The sequence below is a fragment of the Pipistrellus kuhlii genome, unplaced genomic scaffold, assembly GCF_014108245.1.
Source record: "Pipistrellus kuhlii isolate mPipKuh1 unplaced genomic scaffold, mPipKuh1.p scaffold_m20_p_2, whole genome shotgun sequence".
Lineage (NCBI taxonomy): Eukaryota > Metazoa > Chordata > Mammalia > Chiroptera > Vespertilionidae > Pipistrellus > Pipistrellus kuhlii.
In genome coordinates, this window is record NW_023425515.1 from 179,719,347 (window position 1) to 179,739,470 (window position 20,124).

The 20,124-nt window shown below is 41.9% G+C and overlaps 1 protein-coding gene across 1 annotated transcript in view; it reads right to left on the minus strand.

The window, feature by feature from the left end:
- Positions 1 to 17,128, minus strand: part of STX12 (syntaxin 12) — a 29,432-nt gene extending 12,304 nt beyond the window's left edge. The window contains exons 1-3 of the mRNA XM_036448382.2: positions 16,905 to 17,128; positions 3,542 to 3,611; positions 1,818 to 1,917 (exon numbers count right to left, since the gene is read on the minus strand). Of these exons, the coding sequence (XP_036304275.1) occupies positions 1,818 to 1,917; positions 3,542 to 3,611; positions 16,905 to 17,022 (288 nt within the window). The 5' untranslated portion in view covers positions 17,023 to 17,128. The remainder of the gene's footprint in view (positions 1 to 1,817; positions 1,918 to 3,541; positions 3,612 to 16,904) is intronic.
- Positions 17,129 to 20,124: the final 2,996 nt, after the last annotated feature.

Here is a 20,124-nt window from a genome sequence, read left to right on the forward strand (position 1 = left end):
TTTGCATCAGACCCTTAGACTCCTTTTTTATCACTAAGATTATCTACAAGAGTGTATTCTCTAAGTGCACAGTTGGGAGGAAAAGAGGGGCAATTTTGAAACAATTTAGAGATATTGGATGGAACTTTGTCCATACTGAAATATCAGCATGAGTAACCACTAAAACAGCACACATACAGATAATCAAAGAATGAGTACATGAAGATTATCTTCTATCTTTTCTTTGTAGCAGGGTGAGAAAGCATCTTCTCTTTTGTGCAAGGGGCACCAAAACTCCAAAGACTGAACATACACTTCATTAAACAGCTTGCCAGGTATAGATTAAACTAGTGATCTTCAAACCTTTTTTGATGGAGACACACAGTAACACTGCGACATCTTGATCCAGTATATATATATATATATATATATATATATATATATATACACACACACACACACACACACACACACACACACACACACAAACACACACATATATGAAACAAGTTTCATGTAACAACAACACCCTCTATTTCTACTCTATGTCAAAATGATAGTAACAACACACTATTATTTTATGTTCCAATAGCCACAACTCACTGACAACCCCTGGATAGGGAAGTTGTAGACTTTATCTTTAGGGCCATTACAGATAAGAAATCATCTTTTAAAAAGTTCGTTAATAGGCCCCAGCTGGGTAGGCTCTGTTGATTAGAACATCATCCGATATACCAAGGTAGTGGGTTCAATCCCTGATCAGGGCACATACAAGAAACAACCAATGAATGTATAAATAAGTAGAACAACAAATTGATATATCTCTCCCCCACCTCTATCTAAATTTTTTTTAAATAAGTAATGTAAGTGCCCCCTTGAATGGTATAAAAGTTAAAAGCAGCCCTAGCTGGTTGGCTCAGTGGAAAGAGCATTGGCCTGTGGACTGAAGCGTCCTGGGTTTGATTCCAGTCAAGGGTACATGCCAGGCTGTGGGTTTGATTCACAGTGGAAGGCATACAGTAGGCAGCAGATCAATGATTCTCTCTCATCATTGATGTTTCTATTTCTATGCTCTCCTTCTCCCTTCCTCTCTGAAATCATATATAATTTAAAAGTGCCTAAAATGTAAAAAAATGGGTAAAGATCATTTTTTTTTAAAGTTAAACAAAATGGACTCACAACAGGCTTAGGTAAGTGAAGGTTTTTTCCCCTGGAAGAGAGAGAATCTGAGGTAGATCATGAATGACAGGTAAGAGTGAGAGCCACAGGGAGGGAGCACATCTGACTTCATGTAAATGTGAACAGAGGCAGGGAAGAGCAACGAAACAATGAATCCCTATAGAAAGTGTGTGTTTCTAAGGATTTAAATGGCACTGAATAAAATACTTGAAAAGAGAAGTCTTTTTTTCCTGAGCATTTCCTCACCCTGAGACCTATGAAAGTCTTGCAATGGGATGTGAGAGCGAAGGAAAAATGTAAAGACATGTGATTGGAATATACAGATACTAGATACAAAACAAACTCGGATGAAGCCTGAAAACGTAAAACTACTGTGCTGAGCTTCCTCTTCGGTTAAACCTATTTTATTAGGATTAGTATATTAATATGTTCTTGTTAATCATAATAGCAGCCACCACATATTGAGTACCGACTGAATGCCAGGCAATTTGCAAGATCTGGTGCACACATTCTTTTTCTTGTCACAATGGCTACATACTCCCATTTTACTGATAAGGTCTATCTAGCACAAAAGGCCAAGTTATTTTTGTTTCACACACTGTATTTCTATTAAAACAAAGTCCTTTTTTTTATTAAAACACAAAACAGAAAATACCTACCTGTTCTGAAGTAGATAAGGGGAGTGGCAAGGACCCTAATTCCTTCAGTAATTCATTTGTTTCCTTGGCAAGCTGATTTGTAGAGTGTTGCAACTGCTGCCTAAGAGAGAAAAGATAGTTTCAGAATATCCTCACTTCTCGTGAGCTGCTGTAGTTAGTATCAGCTTATTCTCAGAGTGTCTCACAACGCAGGGAATGAAAGGGTACGTGAAGAAATAGGTTCCTACATGCCTGGGTTCACAACAAAATCCCAGAGCTACTGGAATCAAACCCAGGCCCAGCGCCTGCCACTTTGCATATTACTATATTCCCCCGGGGTCCTGGCTTGCGAGAGGGTGCAGGCCAGGCTGAAAGACCCCACCATGGCATGAATCTGTGCACTGGGCCTCTAGTATAATATATTAGGTGGAAGTTAAAACTAGTGGAAATTAAAAAAAAAAAAAATAAGGAAAAAAAATTAAATATGTTCACACAAGAAAAATAATAAAAAAATAAAAGTAATGGAAATAGCTGGGCCAGTGTGGCTCAGTGGTTGAGTGTTGACTTATGAACTAGGAGGTCATGGCACATGCCTGGGTCGCAGGCTAGATCCCCAGTAGGGGATGTGCATGAGGCAGCCAATCAATGATTCTCTCTCAGCAGTGATGTTTCTATCTCTCTCTCCCTCTCCTTTCCTCTCTGAAATCAATAAAAACATTTTAAGAAAAAAGAAAAGTGGAAATATAAAAAGAGCTCCTCTCAGTCAAGATTTCCTCTATCTGGCCATTTCTACAAAGGTTTTAAGGGAGGACAGAGAAACCACACTACTAATTATTAATGTTTTTTCACTGCAAAGGGATCTCCAAGATAAAAATATAAGAGAGTCAAAAACAAGAGGGAGTCCATCAGGAGCCTGAACATCCCACACAGGACTAACATATCCAGAGACAATTCACATCTCCCGGGAAAATGCTCAATGTAGTAAGTTATTCTCTCATTTCACAAAGTCTAGAACATGAAATAAAGAACATAACTCAGTATCTTTTAGAGATGAAGAATAGAACTTCAAAAAGCAGAAACGTACTCAAGAAGGATGGGATCAAAAGAATCAGCCCTCGCTGGTTTGGCTCAGTGAACAGAGCATCAGCCTACGGACTGAAGGGTCCCTGGTTTGATCCCAGTCAAGGGCACGTGCTCAAGTTGTGGGCTCAATCCCCAATAGGGGACAGCCGATCAATGATTCTCTCTCATCATTGATGTTTCTATCTCTCTCTCCCTCTCCCTTCTTCTCTGAAATCAATAAAAAAATATGTTTTTAAAAGAATCATATGTGCCTACTACCAGTCTACTATTCTCTCAGACTCCCCTGGGATCATTCCGAATACATTTTTCTAATCATGTACATAGTTGGGAAATCCAACTAGATGAGATGAGCTCTGCAGATGGCTCATTTAGATAAAGTACAGTTTAAGAGAAGTAGGGTTCTCTTCTTTACTTCCCTAAGCTCTTCTGCTCAACTGCCCAGGAGAAGAAAGAGCCAGAGATCAAGGACTTGAAGAAGCAGGGAAGATCACAATCCATTAATATATTTTGTTGCTCCTCTTTTAGATCCAGCTATTACCTCATGTCCCACTGCCTCTCATTCTGACTTCATAGGCCCGACACCCAAGCTGCCATCAGCATTGACTTTAAGTGTGTGCTTGAAGGACCCTCACAAAACCCAGCCTTGTTAGGAAGCTACTCACAGATTTTCCTGTAGCTTGGCGGAGTCCTGCTTAGTTTCTAGTTGGCTCATCAAATTCTTTAGCTGAACAGCTGCAGAGAGGGAGGAGAAAGACTTGTTAAAAAAAAAAAAAATAGATTCATCATGAGCACCCTACATCTAAGATCACCAGTTTCTTTCTACATCCTGAACAAATATGTGCAACTAACAGAGACATTGCTATGATCAAAACGTTGGCATATACATATATTATACATTCCCTTTGAAACTAAATTCCTGCCCAGCTAGCATGGCTTGGTGGCTGAGCATTGACCTATGAACCTGGAAGTCACGGTTCAATTCCTGATCAGGGTACACTGGTCAGGGCACATGCAGGGCTGCGGACTGATCCTCAGTAAGGGGTGTGCACGAGGCAGCAGATCAATTATTTTCTCTCATTGATGTTTCTCTCCCTTTCTCCCTCTCCCTTCCTCTCTGAAACATCAATGAGAGAAAATAATTGAGATATATATTAAACTAATTTCGGGGTTCACTTTTGTCTATAGAGTAACTAAATCTCTAAGTGGAGGGTGGTGGTTTTGTTCATCACCCTCAAAGAACTTCTAAATTTCCCATGGCACTCGATAATAATGTAATAACCTTTATTTATTTTTTTAATATATTTTTTATCTGAGTTCAGAGGGAAAGGGAGAGGGAAAGAGAGATTGAAACCTCAGTGTCATCTCTAGGAGGAGGGGAATGGGGGTCTCAGGAAAGGAACAATGGCCTCTGCCAGCACTTTTGTGTGACAGAAAGCCACCCACCCCAGCTTTTACCCTGATAACAAACAATTCAGTTCTTCCCCTCATGTCCCTGCTGCCTTTCAAGCTGCCGGCCTCCGGAACTGGAACACAGAGGGAGTAAGTCAGAGTAAGTCCATTGAACTGTTTAATCAAGTCTAAGTGATGGTTGGTATACAGTAGTCGGCAAACTCATTAGTCAACAGAGCCAAATATCAACAGCACAACGACTGAAATTTCTTTTGAGAGCCAAATTTTTTAAACTCAAACTTCTTCTAACGCCACTTCTTCAAAATAGTATTTTGTGGAAGAGCCACACTCAAGGGGCCCAAGAGCCACATGGAGCTCAAAAGCCGCAGTTTGTCGACCACTGACCTACACTGTCATCTTGATAGGAAGTCTCCTATGTATTGTCTTTTTGCATCTACAATAACGTACCTTTGGAATGTCAAAGTGACCTTTTCCAGACCCCTCAGGACACAGCCATCACACCAGAGCACCAGAACAGGAGGCCACTGAGCCTCTCCTTGTTATCTTACTGTGCTGATATATTCCATCTTTGTGTTGTAATTGATATAACTATCCTGTATCTACCGAAGTAAAATAAGCATGTGTCTCTCTGTTTTACTTTTTATCCAATTTCAGAGATTCCCCTGCTTTGCTTTCTCCCACATCTCTAATCTACCAACAATGGACTTCACGTAACCACCCCGCCCCCCAAGTCTCCTCCTTTGATTCTAATGTATAAAATAAACTGTAAGCCCCTGAGGCACCTGTTATTAATTAGTGACTTCTGCCAAAATATTCAGTTTAAATATATAGAAACATGGTTTACCCAAAACATGAAAATTAAACAGCTAGAGCCTCTAGGGGCACTCTTAAAAGTAATAATGAGCCGTAAGACTGCCATTATCTGGAGCATTTTCCCAATTCATTGAGATTTTGCTTTCTGGCAATTCATCGGTTTGGCTCAAATAAACTCTTCTACAAGACTTTTTCTTAAGCTGGGCTTTCTTTAGTGGACAGTCTCTAAGTCTGATAAGAAACAATGATTAAAGAAAGTCTTCTGCCAAGACCGGTTTGGCTCAATGGATAGAGCGTTGGCTTGGGGACTGAAAGGTCCCGGGTTTGATTCTGGTCAAGGGCATGTACCTTGGTTGCGGGCATATCCCCAGTAGGGGGTGTGCAAGAGGCAGCTGACTGATGACTCTCTCTCATCGATGTTTCTAACTATCTCTCTCCCTTCCTCTCTGTACAAAATCAATAAAATATATTAAAAAAAAAAAAAAAAAGCAAGTCTTCTAATTGATTGTTGGGTGACTCTACTCCTAAGTGGCAACTGAACAATCCAGTCCTTAGCAATATGCACAAGTTACTTCTCCCTAGCCAAAACAATCACTATATCATGGATGTTTGAATCCAAAATTTCTAAAGTCAAGAACATTTAGGTTCATAGCACTTTTTCCACTTTTTAAAAATCCTCACTTGAGGATATTTTTCCATTGATTTTTAGAGAGAGTGGAAGGGATGCAGAAGAGGGAGAGAGAGAGAAATATCGACGTGAAAGAGACACATCCATCGGTTGCTTCCCACATGTGCCCTGTCTCAGGCTGGGAATCCAACCCATGACCTTTAAGTCAATGGGCCGATGCTCTAACCACTGAGAAAAACTAGCTAGGGCAGTTTTATAGCACTTTTAGTTATGATTTTATCTTATTTTGAGACTATGTTTTTCTAGCAAAAATGAAATAACTTTATAATGGAAATATAGGATTCACTTGATTATAGGAAGATGTAATCCCTATAATCACTGCATTCTGCTAAGATAGCATTATATGACCAGCTGGTGTGGCTCAGTTGGTTGAGTGTTCACCAGGAGACTGCCCATTCCATTCCCAGTCAGGGCACATGCCCTGTTGCTGGCTTGATTCCCAGAAGGGGCAGGAGCAGCTGATCAATGTTTCTCTCTCATGGATGTTTCTAACTCTCTCTCTCTTCATCTCTTTGAATCAATCAATTAAATACATAAATAAATAAACTAATAAATAAAACCACAGCATTATATAAGCTATAAACCATTTTTCACATGAATTTCTTTCTTATCTAAGTCAAATGGGAATCAGGATATCACTAAAGGTATCGGCTGGCTAGCCATATATATAATTTATGAAAGAGAGCAGACATTCAAATTTACTGAACATTTACTATGTGTTATTGGGCTATATTCTCAATATAGCATAATAAAAAGTGTATTTGATCTTTGTTTCTGGTTCTTGGCACAAAGCTCCTAAAACCCTTGGGATTTCCTAAGTGATAGGATTTCCTTTGTTATTAATGAAGAGCCCCTTGTGAGCACATCAAGTTTATGCTTATGAGGTGACTTGGGGGGGACCTCTAAATAACCTTAGATTTGGTGGACTGGTCACCACAGTGACCAAATGATTAAAAGATTGGAACTTTCGGACAGACCCTGGGACCTCTCATTTTGGCCCGTTTCACATAAATGAGGTTTCCAAATTGTACAGTTCTGATTGGCCTAAATCATGCAGTGATGAATGGTTGGTATAGATGCAAATGAGGATATTATTTGCATAGTTCTGACTGAACTGGGCAGGTCCCAGTCCCTTGGTAGAAAGACTAAAACCAGGGTTTCTCTGCTGTGGTTGACTCAGACAGTATAAACAAGTGAAGGGTGGGGGAGGTACAGTGCAGAGTTCAGTCACAACATTTACTCTCAATAAACTTACATTTTAAGGGAAAGAATAAATAATAGTGTATGCCAGGTTGTTGTAAGTACTATAAAGAAAAGTAAATTCAGGTCAGAGCTAGAATAGCGGGGTGGGGAGTGGGTACCAGTTTATACAGGGTGGTCAGAGAAGATTCTGACCGAGTAACACTGAGCAAAGATCTTTGAGGAAGTAAAAGGTCCAGCCATCTAAGATTCTGGGGGAGAAGCTTTCTAGCAGAAAGACTATCAAGTACAAAGTCCCCAAGGCAAGAGCACTTGGTGTGATGGAGGAACAGAGAGAAAGCCAGTGTGATAAGAAAAAAGAACAAACGTGGCCAAAGAGGTAGAGGGGAGCTAGATTGTATAGGGCCTTATAACCTAGTGCAAGGACTTTGGATTTAACGAAATGAAAAGCCTCTAGGTTTTTGTTTTTGTTTTGTTTTGTTTAACATATTTTATTGATTTTTTTTACAGAGAAGAAGAGAGAGGGATAGAGAGTTAGAAACATCGATGAGAGAGAAACATTGATCAGCTGCCTCCTGCACACCCCTTACTGGGGATGTGCCCGCAACCAAGGTACATGCCCTTGACCAGAATCGAACTCGGGACCTTTCAGTCCGCAGGCCGACGCTCTATCCACTGAGCCAAACCGGTTTTGGCAGAAGCCTCTGGGTTTTGAGCAGAGTGTCAGAATAACCAGAATTCAAACCCAAAACTAATTTCTGTGGCTGTATTCTTTGTACCACGCTATGTTAACAAAAGGCTGTCGCTTAAAGGAAATAGAATGTAGACACAGGGCAGGCCTCCATAACCCAGAGTTCCACTTAGCCCCACCCTGCCTATCTGGTACCTCCCTAGCTTAATAGCTCTCCACTCTAGATAGGCTGATGTCCTTGCTCTCTAACTTGCTCCTTTCCCAACTTCCTCCCACCTATGAGAATAGTCCTGTGTACTCACCAGAGTGACAGGCACTCAGTGGGTATATAAGTAATTACTGATTAACTGAGTAAGCCTTCCTTTTATATCATGACACTTCCTTTAAGGCAGAAGGTATGAATGAACATGAGCTAGCAAGAGTGAGACCTGAACACTAAACCAGACCTGACCATTAACTAGGTTTGTGCCACCACTCAAGTCATTTCATGTGCTGGGTCTCTCTTCACCCACTGTGTATGATATTCAGGTTGAACTACCATATATTGAGGACTTACTATTTGCCATTGTACTTTTTATCTATGTGGGTGGATTTGTTTTCTCATTAAATCTTTACAACTCTGTGAGGATTAAATGATCTCTAAGTATTCCCACTACTGCTCAATGCTAAAATTCAGTAATAACAAAGCAGCTCTTTGAAATTGAAAATAAAATAAAAAGCTCTAGTCCCAGAATAATGCTATGTAACCAAGGAATTATTTTGCAAACCAGATTTGGCTTAGAGAGGCTCCATCAGTGTACAAATGGGACGGGACTGATTACATGCTGCTGGAGAGCAGGGACACATCCTACTCATTTTTGTATTTGCATAACTACACACACACACACACACACACACACACACACACACCCCTCTAGATGACACATAGATAGATCTTACAAAAGTTCAAGGAAACATCACATTTATTGACTGTCTTATAAAGTAGAGCACTCTCCTTAGAAACTATAGAGATGTGTCAAAACAGCAAGTTATTAATCATCTATCAAAACTTATCCTAGAATTTTTCCCCCATTGTTTTTTACTCCTTTTGTTGAGCTTACCTGAATTTGTTTGTGAGTTTGGGGAAGGCAGCAGAGTCAGGGAAGTGTGGGAGAGGGAGACATTACAGGATCATTTGCTAGCTAAGCACCAGAATTAATCCAAGCCTCCATCAGTTCCTTCTAAATTCCTAAATATTAAGAGATCTTCCTAGCCTGGCTGGTATGGCTCAATGTTTGAGCATCAACCTATGAACCAAGTGGTCATGGTTCAATTCCCTGTCAGGACACATGCCTGGGTTATGGGCTCGATCCTGGGTGTGGGGCAGGCAAGAGGCAGCCAATCAATGATTCTCTCTCATCACTGATGTTTTTTCTCTCTCTCCCACTGTTCCTCTATGAAATCCATACATATATATATATTAAAAAGTTTTTATCAAGATAAATATCACATGATCTTACTCATTTGTGGAATATAATGAACAATATAAAGTGATGAACAAGAAAAGAACCAGAGTTATATAATAGAAGCATTGAACAGACTGTCCAACCTATGAGAGAAGGCGAGGGATGGGGAGGTAAGAGATCAACCAAAGGACTTGCATGCATGCAGATGAGCATAACCAATGGACAGACATATGCTGGGGGATGGGGCAGCCAGGGAGAGGTCAATGGAGAAAAAAGGAGATTTATGTAATACTTTAAACAATAAAGAATTTAAATTTTTTTTAAAAAAAGTTTTTATCAAAATTCAAGCATCAGAAAACCCAAACTTCAAATTATAAGGATCGTAGTTTACTGGAACCTAAAGAAGCAGAATATTTTGCATACTGCCCTCCATAACCACCACCATCAGGGATTTATTCAAAATTAGTGTCTCAAGGACCCATTTATTTTACATCTAAAAACTGTGTCTTTTAATAAACCTAAAGCACAAAAACAAATAGAATGTTTACATATATACTTCTTTTCACTTGAGTGTATTTAAAATGTCAAAAAGTAAAGTGATATTTTTTGAAAAGACGTTTATCAAAATGAATTGAATCTGAAAGGGTTTTCTGCTCAACCTGGTTAATAAGAAAACTCTTATTCTAGTTCCATGTAAGCAATTTTGTTATTTATAAAACTAGGTTTTACCCAGCTGGTGTGGCTCAGTGGTTGAGTATAGACCTATGAACCAGGACATCACAGTTCGATTCCTGACTTGTGGGCTCTAGATCCAGTGTGGGAGGTGCAGGAGGCAACCGATCAATGGTTCTCTCTCATCACTGATGTTTCTATCTCTCTCTCTCCCTTTCTTTTATTGAAATAAATAAATAAAAAATATTTTTTTAAAACTCTGTTTCAATTTCTCCTATCACTGACTTTTTTTCTTTTTCTTTTTTAAAGGATGTCCTAGCTAAAACTTTTAAAAGACTATAGAGCAAATCAATTTATTTGACATTACAGCTAACATCCACACTTGGAACTACTCTAAATTGAACACTCTTTATGTGCTTTTAGCTGATATCAGCTTTAAGCAGAATCTGAATCTCCATCCAAATCAAAGTTTAGTCATATTGAAAGCATCATCACGGGGGAGGGGGGGGGGCCTCTTCATTTGGCAGACTCTATCTAATGCTCTAATTTATACTTCAAACAAACAAACAAACAAACAAAAATTCAACAAAAAAAACATTACTTACAACAAATAAAAAAATGCTAGCCTATGGGGTGCTTATAAAAATGATGTCATTTTGTGTCTTATTCTGAAAATTAGGTTTACATTGTTTTTATATAACTTGAGTGAAAATGACCTGACTTTTAAAAATTAACTGTAGGCCCTGGCTGAGTAGCTCAATTGGTTAGAGCATCAGCCTGACACACCAAGGTTGCAGGTTCCATCCCTGGTCAGGGCACATACAAGAAGCAACCAGTTTGGCTCAGTGGTTGAGCATCAAACCTGGGAGCGTCGGTCTGTGGACTGAAGGGTCCCAGGTTCGATTCCTGTCAGGGGCATGTACATTGGTTGCGGGCACATCCCCAGTAGGGGGTGTGCAAGAGGCAGCTGGTCGATGTTTCTCTCTCATCGACGTTTCTAGCTCTCTATCTCTCTCCCTTCCTCTCTGTAAAAAATCAATAAAATATATTTTAAAAAAAGAAGCAACCCAGGCTGGGAGCGGCCAGGCCCGGAGCAGCCAGGTCTGGTGCGGCCAGGCCCAAAGTAGCAGTTGCCAGGCTGGGAGCGGCCAGGCCCGGAGCAGCGGCTGCCAGGCTGGGAGCGGCCAGGCCCGGAGCAGCTGGGTCGGGTGCGGCCAGGCCCGGAGCAGCGGCTGCCAGGCTGAGAGCGGCCAGGCCCAGAGCAGCTGGGTCGGGTGCGGCCAGGCCCGGAGCAGCGGCTGCCAGGCTGGGAGCGGCCAGGCCCGAAGCAGCCGGGTCGGGTGCTGCCAGGCCCGGAGCAGCGGCTGCCAGGCTGGGAGCGGCCAGGCCTAGAGCAGCCAGGTCTGGTGCGGCCAGGCCCGGAGCAGCGGCTGCCAGGCTGGGAGCGGCCAGGCCCGGAGCAGCCGGTTCTGGTGCAGCCAGGCCCGGAGCAGCAGTTGCCAGGCTGGGAGCAGCCAGGCCTGGAGCACCCGGGTCTTGTGTGGCCAGGCCCGGAGCAGCGGCTGCCAGACTGGGAGCGGCCAGGCCCGGAGCAGCCGGGTCTGGTGAAGCCAGGCCCGGAGCAGCAGCTGCCAGGCTGGGAGCGGCCAGGCCCGAGCAGCCGGGCCCAGAGCAGCCGGGTCGGGTGCGACCAGGCCCGGAGCAGCAGCAGCCAGGTCCAGAGCAACTAGGTCAGGAGTGGCGGTGACCAGACCCGGAGCAGCTGGTTATGGAACGAACCAGAGCAACAGAGGCCAGGCCTGGAGCAGCCAGGCCCGGAACAGCTCGCTTCTCGCCTGCCCCTGCCCCACGGCTGCCTCTCAGACATGGCTGGAAACTTTTGTGGGAACTTGAGGGTCTGCTGAATCAAGTGATGAAGGCTTAGATCTGGATGTGTTGAGTTAGTATAGGGCTGGGGTGTTGATCTGTGAGTGCCTTGGGTGGGCCTGGATGAGGCTGGTTGACCTATTTGGAAATGTCTTTTGTGTGAAATGTATCATTGGGCATGTGGTGGTATTATTGATATGAGAAAATGCTAAGTAACTGATTTACTATCTGAAAAGGGATTTACTATCGGGGAAAGGGAGGGAGGAAGAGACTGAACATAAACTGCACCTATAAATGAGGACAATGGGGGATGGGGAGGGGGTGGAGGGTGGAGTGGGAACCTGGTGGAGGGGGGAAGAAATGAGGAACCTTTGTAACAATATGAACAATAAAGATTGATTTAAAAATAAATAAATAAATAAATAAAAATAAAAATAAAAAAAGAAGCAACCAATGAATGCATAAATAAGTGGAACAATAAAGCGATAGTTCTCTCTCTTGCTCTCAAATCTATAAATATTTTTAAATAAACCACTGTATTACAATAGTAAAGCTCCAGACTAAACTGAAAATGAGTACTAAATAACAAAGGTATAATCTTCCATTTACCATACCAGTGACAGAATATGTAATGGTTAAGAGCAAAGACTAAATTACGATTGCCTATGTGTTATTCCTGGTTCCACCACTTTCTAGCTTCGTGATTCTGGCAAAAAATCCCACTCCTCTGTGCCTCAGTTTCCTCACCTTAAAAATGAGAATAACAAGCCGGGACCGGTTTAGCTCAATGGATAGAGCGTCGGCTTGGGGACTGAAGGGACCCGGGTTCGATTCCGGTCAAGGGCATGTACCTTGGTTGCGGGCATATCCCCAGTAGGGGGTGTGCAAGAGGCAACTGATCGATGACTCTCTCTCATCGATGTTTCTAACTCTCTATCTCTCTCCCTTCCTCTCTGTACAAAATCAATATATTAAAAAAAATAAATAAATAAAAATAAAAAATGAGAATAACAAGAGAACTTACATGTGGTTGTTGTGAGAATGAAATGAGATAATATGAAGCTAAATTTAGAACAGTGTCTGGCATATAAGAACTCAATTAAAGATGGCTATTATTATCATCAAACTCAAGAATAAGAAAAATGTACTTGGCAATGATAAAATTAGTTAGGTACATATTGAATGTCAACTATATATCCATTGCTGTGCCAGGCACTGTAGCTAACTGAAGAGAAATGTACACTATATGGTCTTTCTATTCCCATAAAACTAATAGTGATCTCTCTAGTTGGAATGACAAGGTCAAAAAACATTAATTAACTAAAGAATTCAGAATATAAGTAAGTGTGAAACTATGAAAACAAATTGCCTGCAAGTTCAAAGAAAAATAAAAGATAGCTAACATTTCCTAAACACTATATTGCAGGTACTGTTTTAAACACATTACATTTAATCCTCATAGCCTTATGAAGTAGATATTATTATTAACTCCATTTAATAGATGAAAAAAATTAAGAAAAAAAGAGGTAAAGTAATATATTACATAGCTTGTAAGAAGCACATCTAGGATTCAAATACAGGTGGCCTGACTTCTGAGCCTGCTCATCTAACTAATAAACTATAGTCGGGCAGGGAACTAAACCAATAATACTACCATTTACTGAATGGCTACTAAGTGCCAGACACTATACTAAGCACTTGCAAACATTCCATTTTAACTACCACTATTCATGGTTAAAATGGGATAACAGGCAAAAGGGGAAATAACCTGTTCGAGGTTAACAGTACACAGAGGAGCAGAGACTCAGTCACAGACCTACTGATCCTAAAGCTCATGCTTCTTGATTTCACTGTCAAAAGCAAAGGAAGGCTTAGTTAACAAGGGGCAGGAGTTAAGTACAACTAACTACCCAATTTGTATAATTTGAATAGCTAGTAAGGTAGAAAAAGATATTAAAAAAAGAACAGAATGAGCAAAAGCCAGTGTTTAGGTATGTTAAGAAGGAAAGCCTGCCGACAGCAAAGGGTATAGAGAAGTAGACAATATGGCTAACTTGGGTTAAGATGACAGAGAGGGTAAAAGCCAGGAGGAATGTTAAGATCTGATGCAGCAAAAAATCAAAGCCACTTAGGCTCTTGAGAAGGTGAGTGGTATAAGAAACAGGATTTTGGTTTAGACATACCACAGATAGCTTTATCAGGATGAGCTAGAATGGGAACAGAGACACTGAGAGAATGCTATTGGAATAGAGATGCTGAGATCATGAAAACTTGAGAGGATGGCAATAAAATAAAAAGCAAAGGGCACATATGAAAATAACTTTGCTCAGGAGATAGAGCATCGGCCTGCGGACTGAAAGGTCCCGGGTTCGATTCCGGTCAAGGGCATGTACCTTGGTTGCGGGCATATGCCCAGTAGGGGGTGTGCAAAAGGCAGCTGATCGATGTTTCTCTCTCATCTGATGTTTCTAACTCTCTCTGTCCTTTCCTCTCTGTAAAAAATCAATAAAATATATATTTTATTATGTTAAAAAATAAAATATATTTAAAAAAAGAAAAGAACTTTGAAAGAAAAACCTACAGAGTTCCATGATAATCAGTTTTAAAAGTTCAACTGTTTTTTATTTTTTAGTTAACAAAATAATGTCAATAAATTAGCAATATTAAAGAACAGAAATGCTGTTTTTAACTTCTTCATAGATAACTTAGACTCTATTGTTAAGTCTTAGAGGCTAATATTATTTTTCCTATATTTGCCTCAGCAATACCTGCTCAGACCCTTCATTCCACAACAGGCAGAATCAAGTATTTTTCTTCTCTTCCCCACACATACTAACAACAACCCTCTGTCCGGGGCAGTCAATCCTGGCTGTACCTTAACAACCCACACCGTGGCCTCACAGTGGCCTGCTGTATTTCAGGGCTGCCATAATATTAAGTATTATAATAGAATGCATGTAAAGAATGTTTCATACTGCCTGGCACACAGTATATACCTAAATGTTAGTTAGTAATGTTATTAATGGTTGACTCCAATGTCCCTTGAACCCAATTCCCAATCAACAGTTAAACCTTCTCAATTCTATCACCAAAGAAACCTCTCCTATCCTTCCCCTCCTTTTTATTGTCACAGCCCCTAACTGGTGTCTCTGATCCTAGTGTCTCCCTTCCAATTCAATTGACACATTCCTAAAGAATTAAATCCAACTCCCCCTAATTCAGCACTTAAAGCTCTTCATGTTTGAACCCCAACTTACCTTTCCATCCCTATGTTCCACTACTTTCTGAAGTCCATCACTCTAGCCAAATTAAATCACTTTACTTTTCTATATTCAACTCATGCTTTCCCACCACCATCACTTATTCATTTTATTATTCCCTGGAATGCTCTTCCTCTTTACTGTCAAAAGTTCAAATCCTTCCCATCACTTTACCAGACCTCGATCAAATGCCATAATACCTTCCTAGACCATTTCCAACTGAAAAATGATCTCTCTCCCCTGAATACCTACATAATGTTTATACCTCTTCTATAATAGTGATCCTTTTCAACTTTATTTTTCAGTTATGTACTCCATAGAAACCCTTTTGAAAAAATCCATGCCAGTTCCTATAGTATTTAACACATAGCCTGATACTCAAATGTAGAATGATTTCACAGACATTAAAATAAGATTTCGGCCAAGACCGGTTTGGCTCAATGGATAGAGCGTCGGCTTGGGGACTGAAGGGTCCTGGGTTCAATTCCGGTCAAGGGCATGTACCTTGGTTGCGGGCATATCCTCAGTAGGGGGTGTGCAAGAGGCAGCTGATCGATGACTCTCTCTCATCGATGTTTCTAACTCTCTATCTCTCTTCCTTCTTCTCTGTACAAAATCAATAAAATATATTAAAAAAAAAAAAAAAGAAAAAGATTTCGTCCCAACAAAAAACTTTCAACCTTGAACCAGAATTTTCCGATCTAACCTGTATTACAGCTCCCTCACAAAGAGAAATTGCAACACAAAGTACGGTATTTCCTAGCCAGTAGTCATATTAAAAAAATTTTTAATGCCTGGATTAAACAGGCCATTTACTCTTCTTTCCATTTTCAAATCACCCAGTCTCAATCCCTTCCCATCAGAAACTTCCCACTTCTCAAATTGTACACTGTGTATTTACATTTAAAAGCAAAGTGAGAGACTGTTCTTTAACACAGAAAATAATTGTAATTCAGAATCAACTAGTTCTGCCTACTACAGTACAGCCAAGCTCACAAAAACACAGCAAACAAAGATGATCACCATTTTTGCAAGTAAAGTTGCTGCTGCTGACCTCCTGTTTATAAAGCTCTGGGCTGATTTCCAGGCACAAGAAATAGCCAGTATTTGACTCATTCAGATAGTCTCCCTCAGATCCTACTTGTGGGGACTGGCGTTTTAAGACAAACAATGACATTCTGAAATCCACCACTGGCTCTACCGTGCCTTACTTATGTGACTGTGGCCAAGTCCCCGAGCTTCTCGGTGCGTCAGATTTGTAAACAAATGCCTCAGAGGCTTGAAATACAACTATATATGCAAATCTTTTGCTACGAAAGGCAGAATGTCAACTGAAATGTTGTCGGTGAATTCTCCTCGTTAGAACAGAAGTCATCTTACTCCTCAAATACAAGTCACTGTGTCTGATTCCCAAATTCATTAGCGGAAGGACTGTTGTAAGTCACCCAAACGCACGCACTCTCCACTTCCCTCCATTGAAAACTGCTGATTTCCAAGGAACCGGAGCTGAGCAAAATGTAAACCTAAAAGTCCAAATCAGTAAACAACCAGCGATGCAAACTGGTCAAAGAGGAAAAGGAGGTGGGGACCCGTGGGGCGGGGTGGAGGGAAGCGGATGTCAGGAAATACTCGGCTGATCACTGTGCCAACTCAGTCATGGATCTCCAGGTGACACACACACACACACACACACCCTCCCACCCTGGGGCTGTGAGGACTGCTGTTTTGGCCCCAACACGAGGAGGGCATAACTCTTTAAGAGGCTCAGCTTCCTTCCAGCGGGGGCTTGGACCCTTGGGGAGTCCGGGCCTGACAAGACCGGGGAATGACAGCTCGCCATCGCCAGAGTAGCAAGCCCGACATGGTTTCAGGTATGGCCTTGACCGCAGCCCCGGTCCGGCTCCGCGTCCCAGCAGCCTCGCCCAGGCCTGTTCCCGGGGCGGCTCCCCCCCCCCCCCCCCGGCCCGGCCCCCTGCTCACTGGCTTGGCTGATCCGCTGAATATTGCCGCTGCACGTCTGGATGATGCTGCTGAAGTCCCGAAGCGGGGGCCCCGAGGGCCCCGGGTTCCGATACATGTCTAAGGGACCGTAGGACATGGCGAGGCGCAGAGACCGACTCGCCCCGCTCGGCGGTCCCACCGGAAGCAGCCGCAGAACCGGACCGCAGGCTGACTGGGAAACCGGGAAGAGAAAGGGCGGGGAAGGGGCTGAGGCTGCGTGCGCACTTACCCCGCCCACACACAGTGCGCATGCGTCCGCCCCGCCCTGCCCCACAATGCGCATGTGCGGCTGGGACTGAACCCCTGACAGGCCGGAGTCGGGGCCGGATGCGGGGCGGGGCGATGACACATCGCTGGCGCAGGGATTGGAGGAGCTGGGCGTGGCGTTGTTGTTTCTCGGCAGAGCACGGAGCCAGAAGGCAGGAATTTTCGATTAGCATAAAATTGTACCGGATGATCTCAGCTCTAACATCCTTTTCTGTTCTATTCTGAGAACGCAGGCCCAAATATGGGAGCATTAGACAATGTTGAAATTCGGGTCTTTTAACCAAACTCCTGAAATTCCTCCTTCTACTTTCATCCTCTATGGCTTTGTTAGGATTTGGAGCACTTTCATGGTTTAAAAATCACTTTCATTTCTCCTTCCACCTCTCTTCTAATCAAAACTATAAAATAATAAGATTTATCGAGCACAAACTATGCGTGAATCATCACTGCAGTTCAATTGTTCATAAGCTCTTTCACAGCAAGGGACCATGTTCTAACTATATATATATATATATATATATATATATATATATATATATATATATATACACACACACACACACACACACACACATACCCTGTTTCCCCAAAAATAAGACCGTGTCTTATATTAATTTTTTCTCCCAAAGTTGCGCTAGGTCTTATTTTCGGAGGATGTCTTATTTTTGGGGAAACACGGTATATATATATTTTTTTAATTTTTTTTTATAGAGAGGAAGGGAGAGGGATAGAGAGTTAGAAACATTGATGGGAGAGAAACATCGACCAGCTGCCTCCTACACACTCCCCACTGGGGATGTGCCTGCAACCAAGGCACATGCCCTGGATCGGAATGGAACCGGAGACCCTTGAGTCCGCAGGCCGACGCTCTATCCACTGAGCCAAATTGGTTAAGGCTCTAACTATATTTTTACCTTAAGAACAGATAATGTGCAATTCAATTTTTAAATGTTGAAGTAAAGTAACTGAACAAAGTAAGTGTCGTTATTTTCCCTTTTACAATTGAGAAACACCACAGAGGTGAATTTGACTGCAAAACCCAAGCACTAAGCTAAATCCATTGTCATCTCACTACCCTAAAATGCATTCTCAAATTCCCAAATTCATTATTCATCTAAATCTCTTCCAAATAGCTTCTTCATGTGCATCCCAAACCAGGATTTCTTGAAGAAGTAGACCCTCAAAATTTTTAAATAATTTATTTAAGTAATTTGTAGTGCATGACCTCTTCCCATAGTTGGTTTGGCTCAGTGGATGGAGCTTGGGTTCTGGACTGAAAGGTCTAGGTTTGATTCCCTTCAAGGGCTCAGGCCTGGATTGTGGGCTCGATCCCCAGTGCAGGGCATGCAAGAGGCAGCGGATCAATGATTCTCTCTCATCATTGATGTTTCTATCTCTCTCTTCCTCCCTTCTCTGAATTACCACTATACAGGGTGGGGCAAAAGTAGGTTTACAGTTGTTTTTATGGAAAATAATACAATAATTAATAAATAATAAAACTTAAAAAAATAAAATGGCATTTAATAAGCTTCTGGTAAGTGGAAAGACATGGGTAGGATTTTGACTACGTAGCTCCAGATAGGGAGAAGCGAAGGGGAACTGGGTGGAGGGAAACCATGACAAGAATAGTGTTTCCTGTGTTCACCCCACCGCACCCCAGCCTGCTTTGCAATCTCTGGGGAATGGTAAAGAGAGGAAGCTGCTTGCTGGAGGGTACCCCAAATGGGTAAATGCATTCAGCCTTAGAGCTTTTGTGAGCTAGTCTATCTCTATTTTTTTAAAATATATTTTTATTGATTTCAGAGAAGAAGGGAGAGAGTGAGAGAGAAACATCAATGATGAGAATCATTGATTGGCTTCCTCCTGCATGCTCCCTACTGGAGCTTGAGCTCACAACCTGGGCATGTGCCCTTGATCGACTCAAACCCACAACCCTTCCATCCACAGGTCGATAGATACTCTATCCACTAAGCCAAACCAGCTAGGGTTATCTGTATTTTTGTTGGAACATTTATAACAACATTTCTTTCTCTATAGAAAAAGACAAATAACATTTTGGGGCTCTCACTCTGGTTAAAGCCCTTTTCCTAGAATCCATGCTTTTATGTCATCTTATAGTAAATTGTACTTTTTTAAAACTATAAGAATCTTTAGAATGTTTTCATTTACATTTTACTCTGTAAAGTGAAATAATAAAGGTATTTTTCTCTTAGCCATGGAAGCCACTGGTTATTGTTATTGTTTCTCCATCCTAGGGGTGTCGAACTCAATCAGAGAAGGGGCCAAAATCTAAAATCCAGCCTAAATCGCGGGCCGAATGGTTTACTGAACAGTCATAAACTGTCATTGTGATGGAAACGCAGCGGAGTGCAGTGATGACAGCGGGCCACATTGCAAGGCCTGGTGGGACGGATTTGGCCCGCGGGCCTTGTGTTTGACACATGTGAATTCTAAATGTAAAAGTGGGCCCTAGCTGGTTTGGTTGAGTGGATAGAACATCAACTTGCAGGCTGAAGGGTCTTGGGTTCGATTCCAGTCAAGGGCGCATGCCTCAGTAGCAGGCTCAATCCCTGTGCTCGTAGTGCACATGTGTCAAACACAAGGCCCACGGGCCAAATCCATCCCGCCAGGCCTTGCAATGTGGCCCGCACCTCGCTGTCATCACTGCATTCTGCTGCGTTTCCATCACAATGACAGTTTATGACTGTTCAGTAAACCATTCGGCCCGCGATTTAGGCTGGATTTTAGATTTTGGCCCCTTCTCTGATTGAGTTCGACACCCCTATTAGTGCATGTGGAAGGCAATCAGTCATTGTGTCTGTCTCTCTCACAGACACATCAGTGTTTCTCTCGTCTCTCTCCCTCCTTTCCACTCTCTCTCAAATCATTGGAAAAATATCCCCAGGTGAGGATTAACAAAAAATAAAATAAA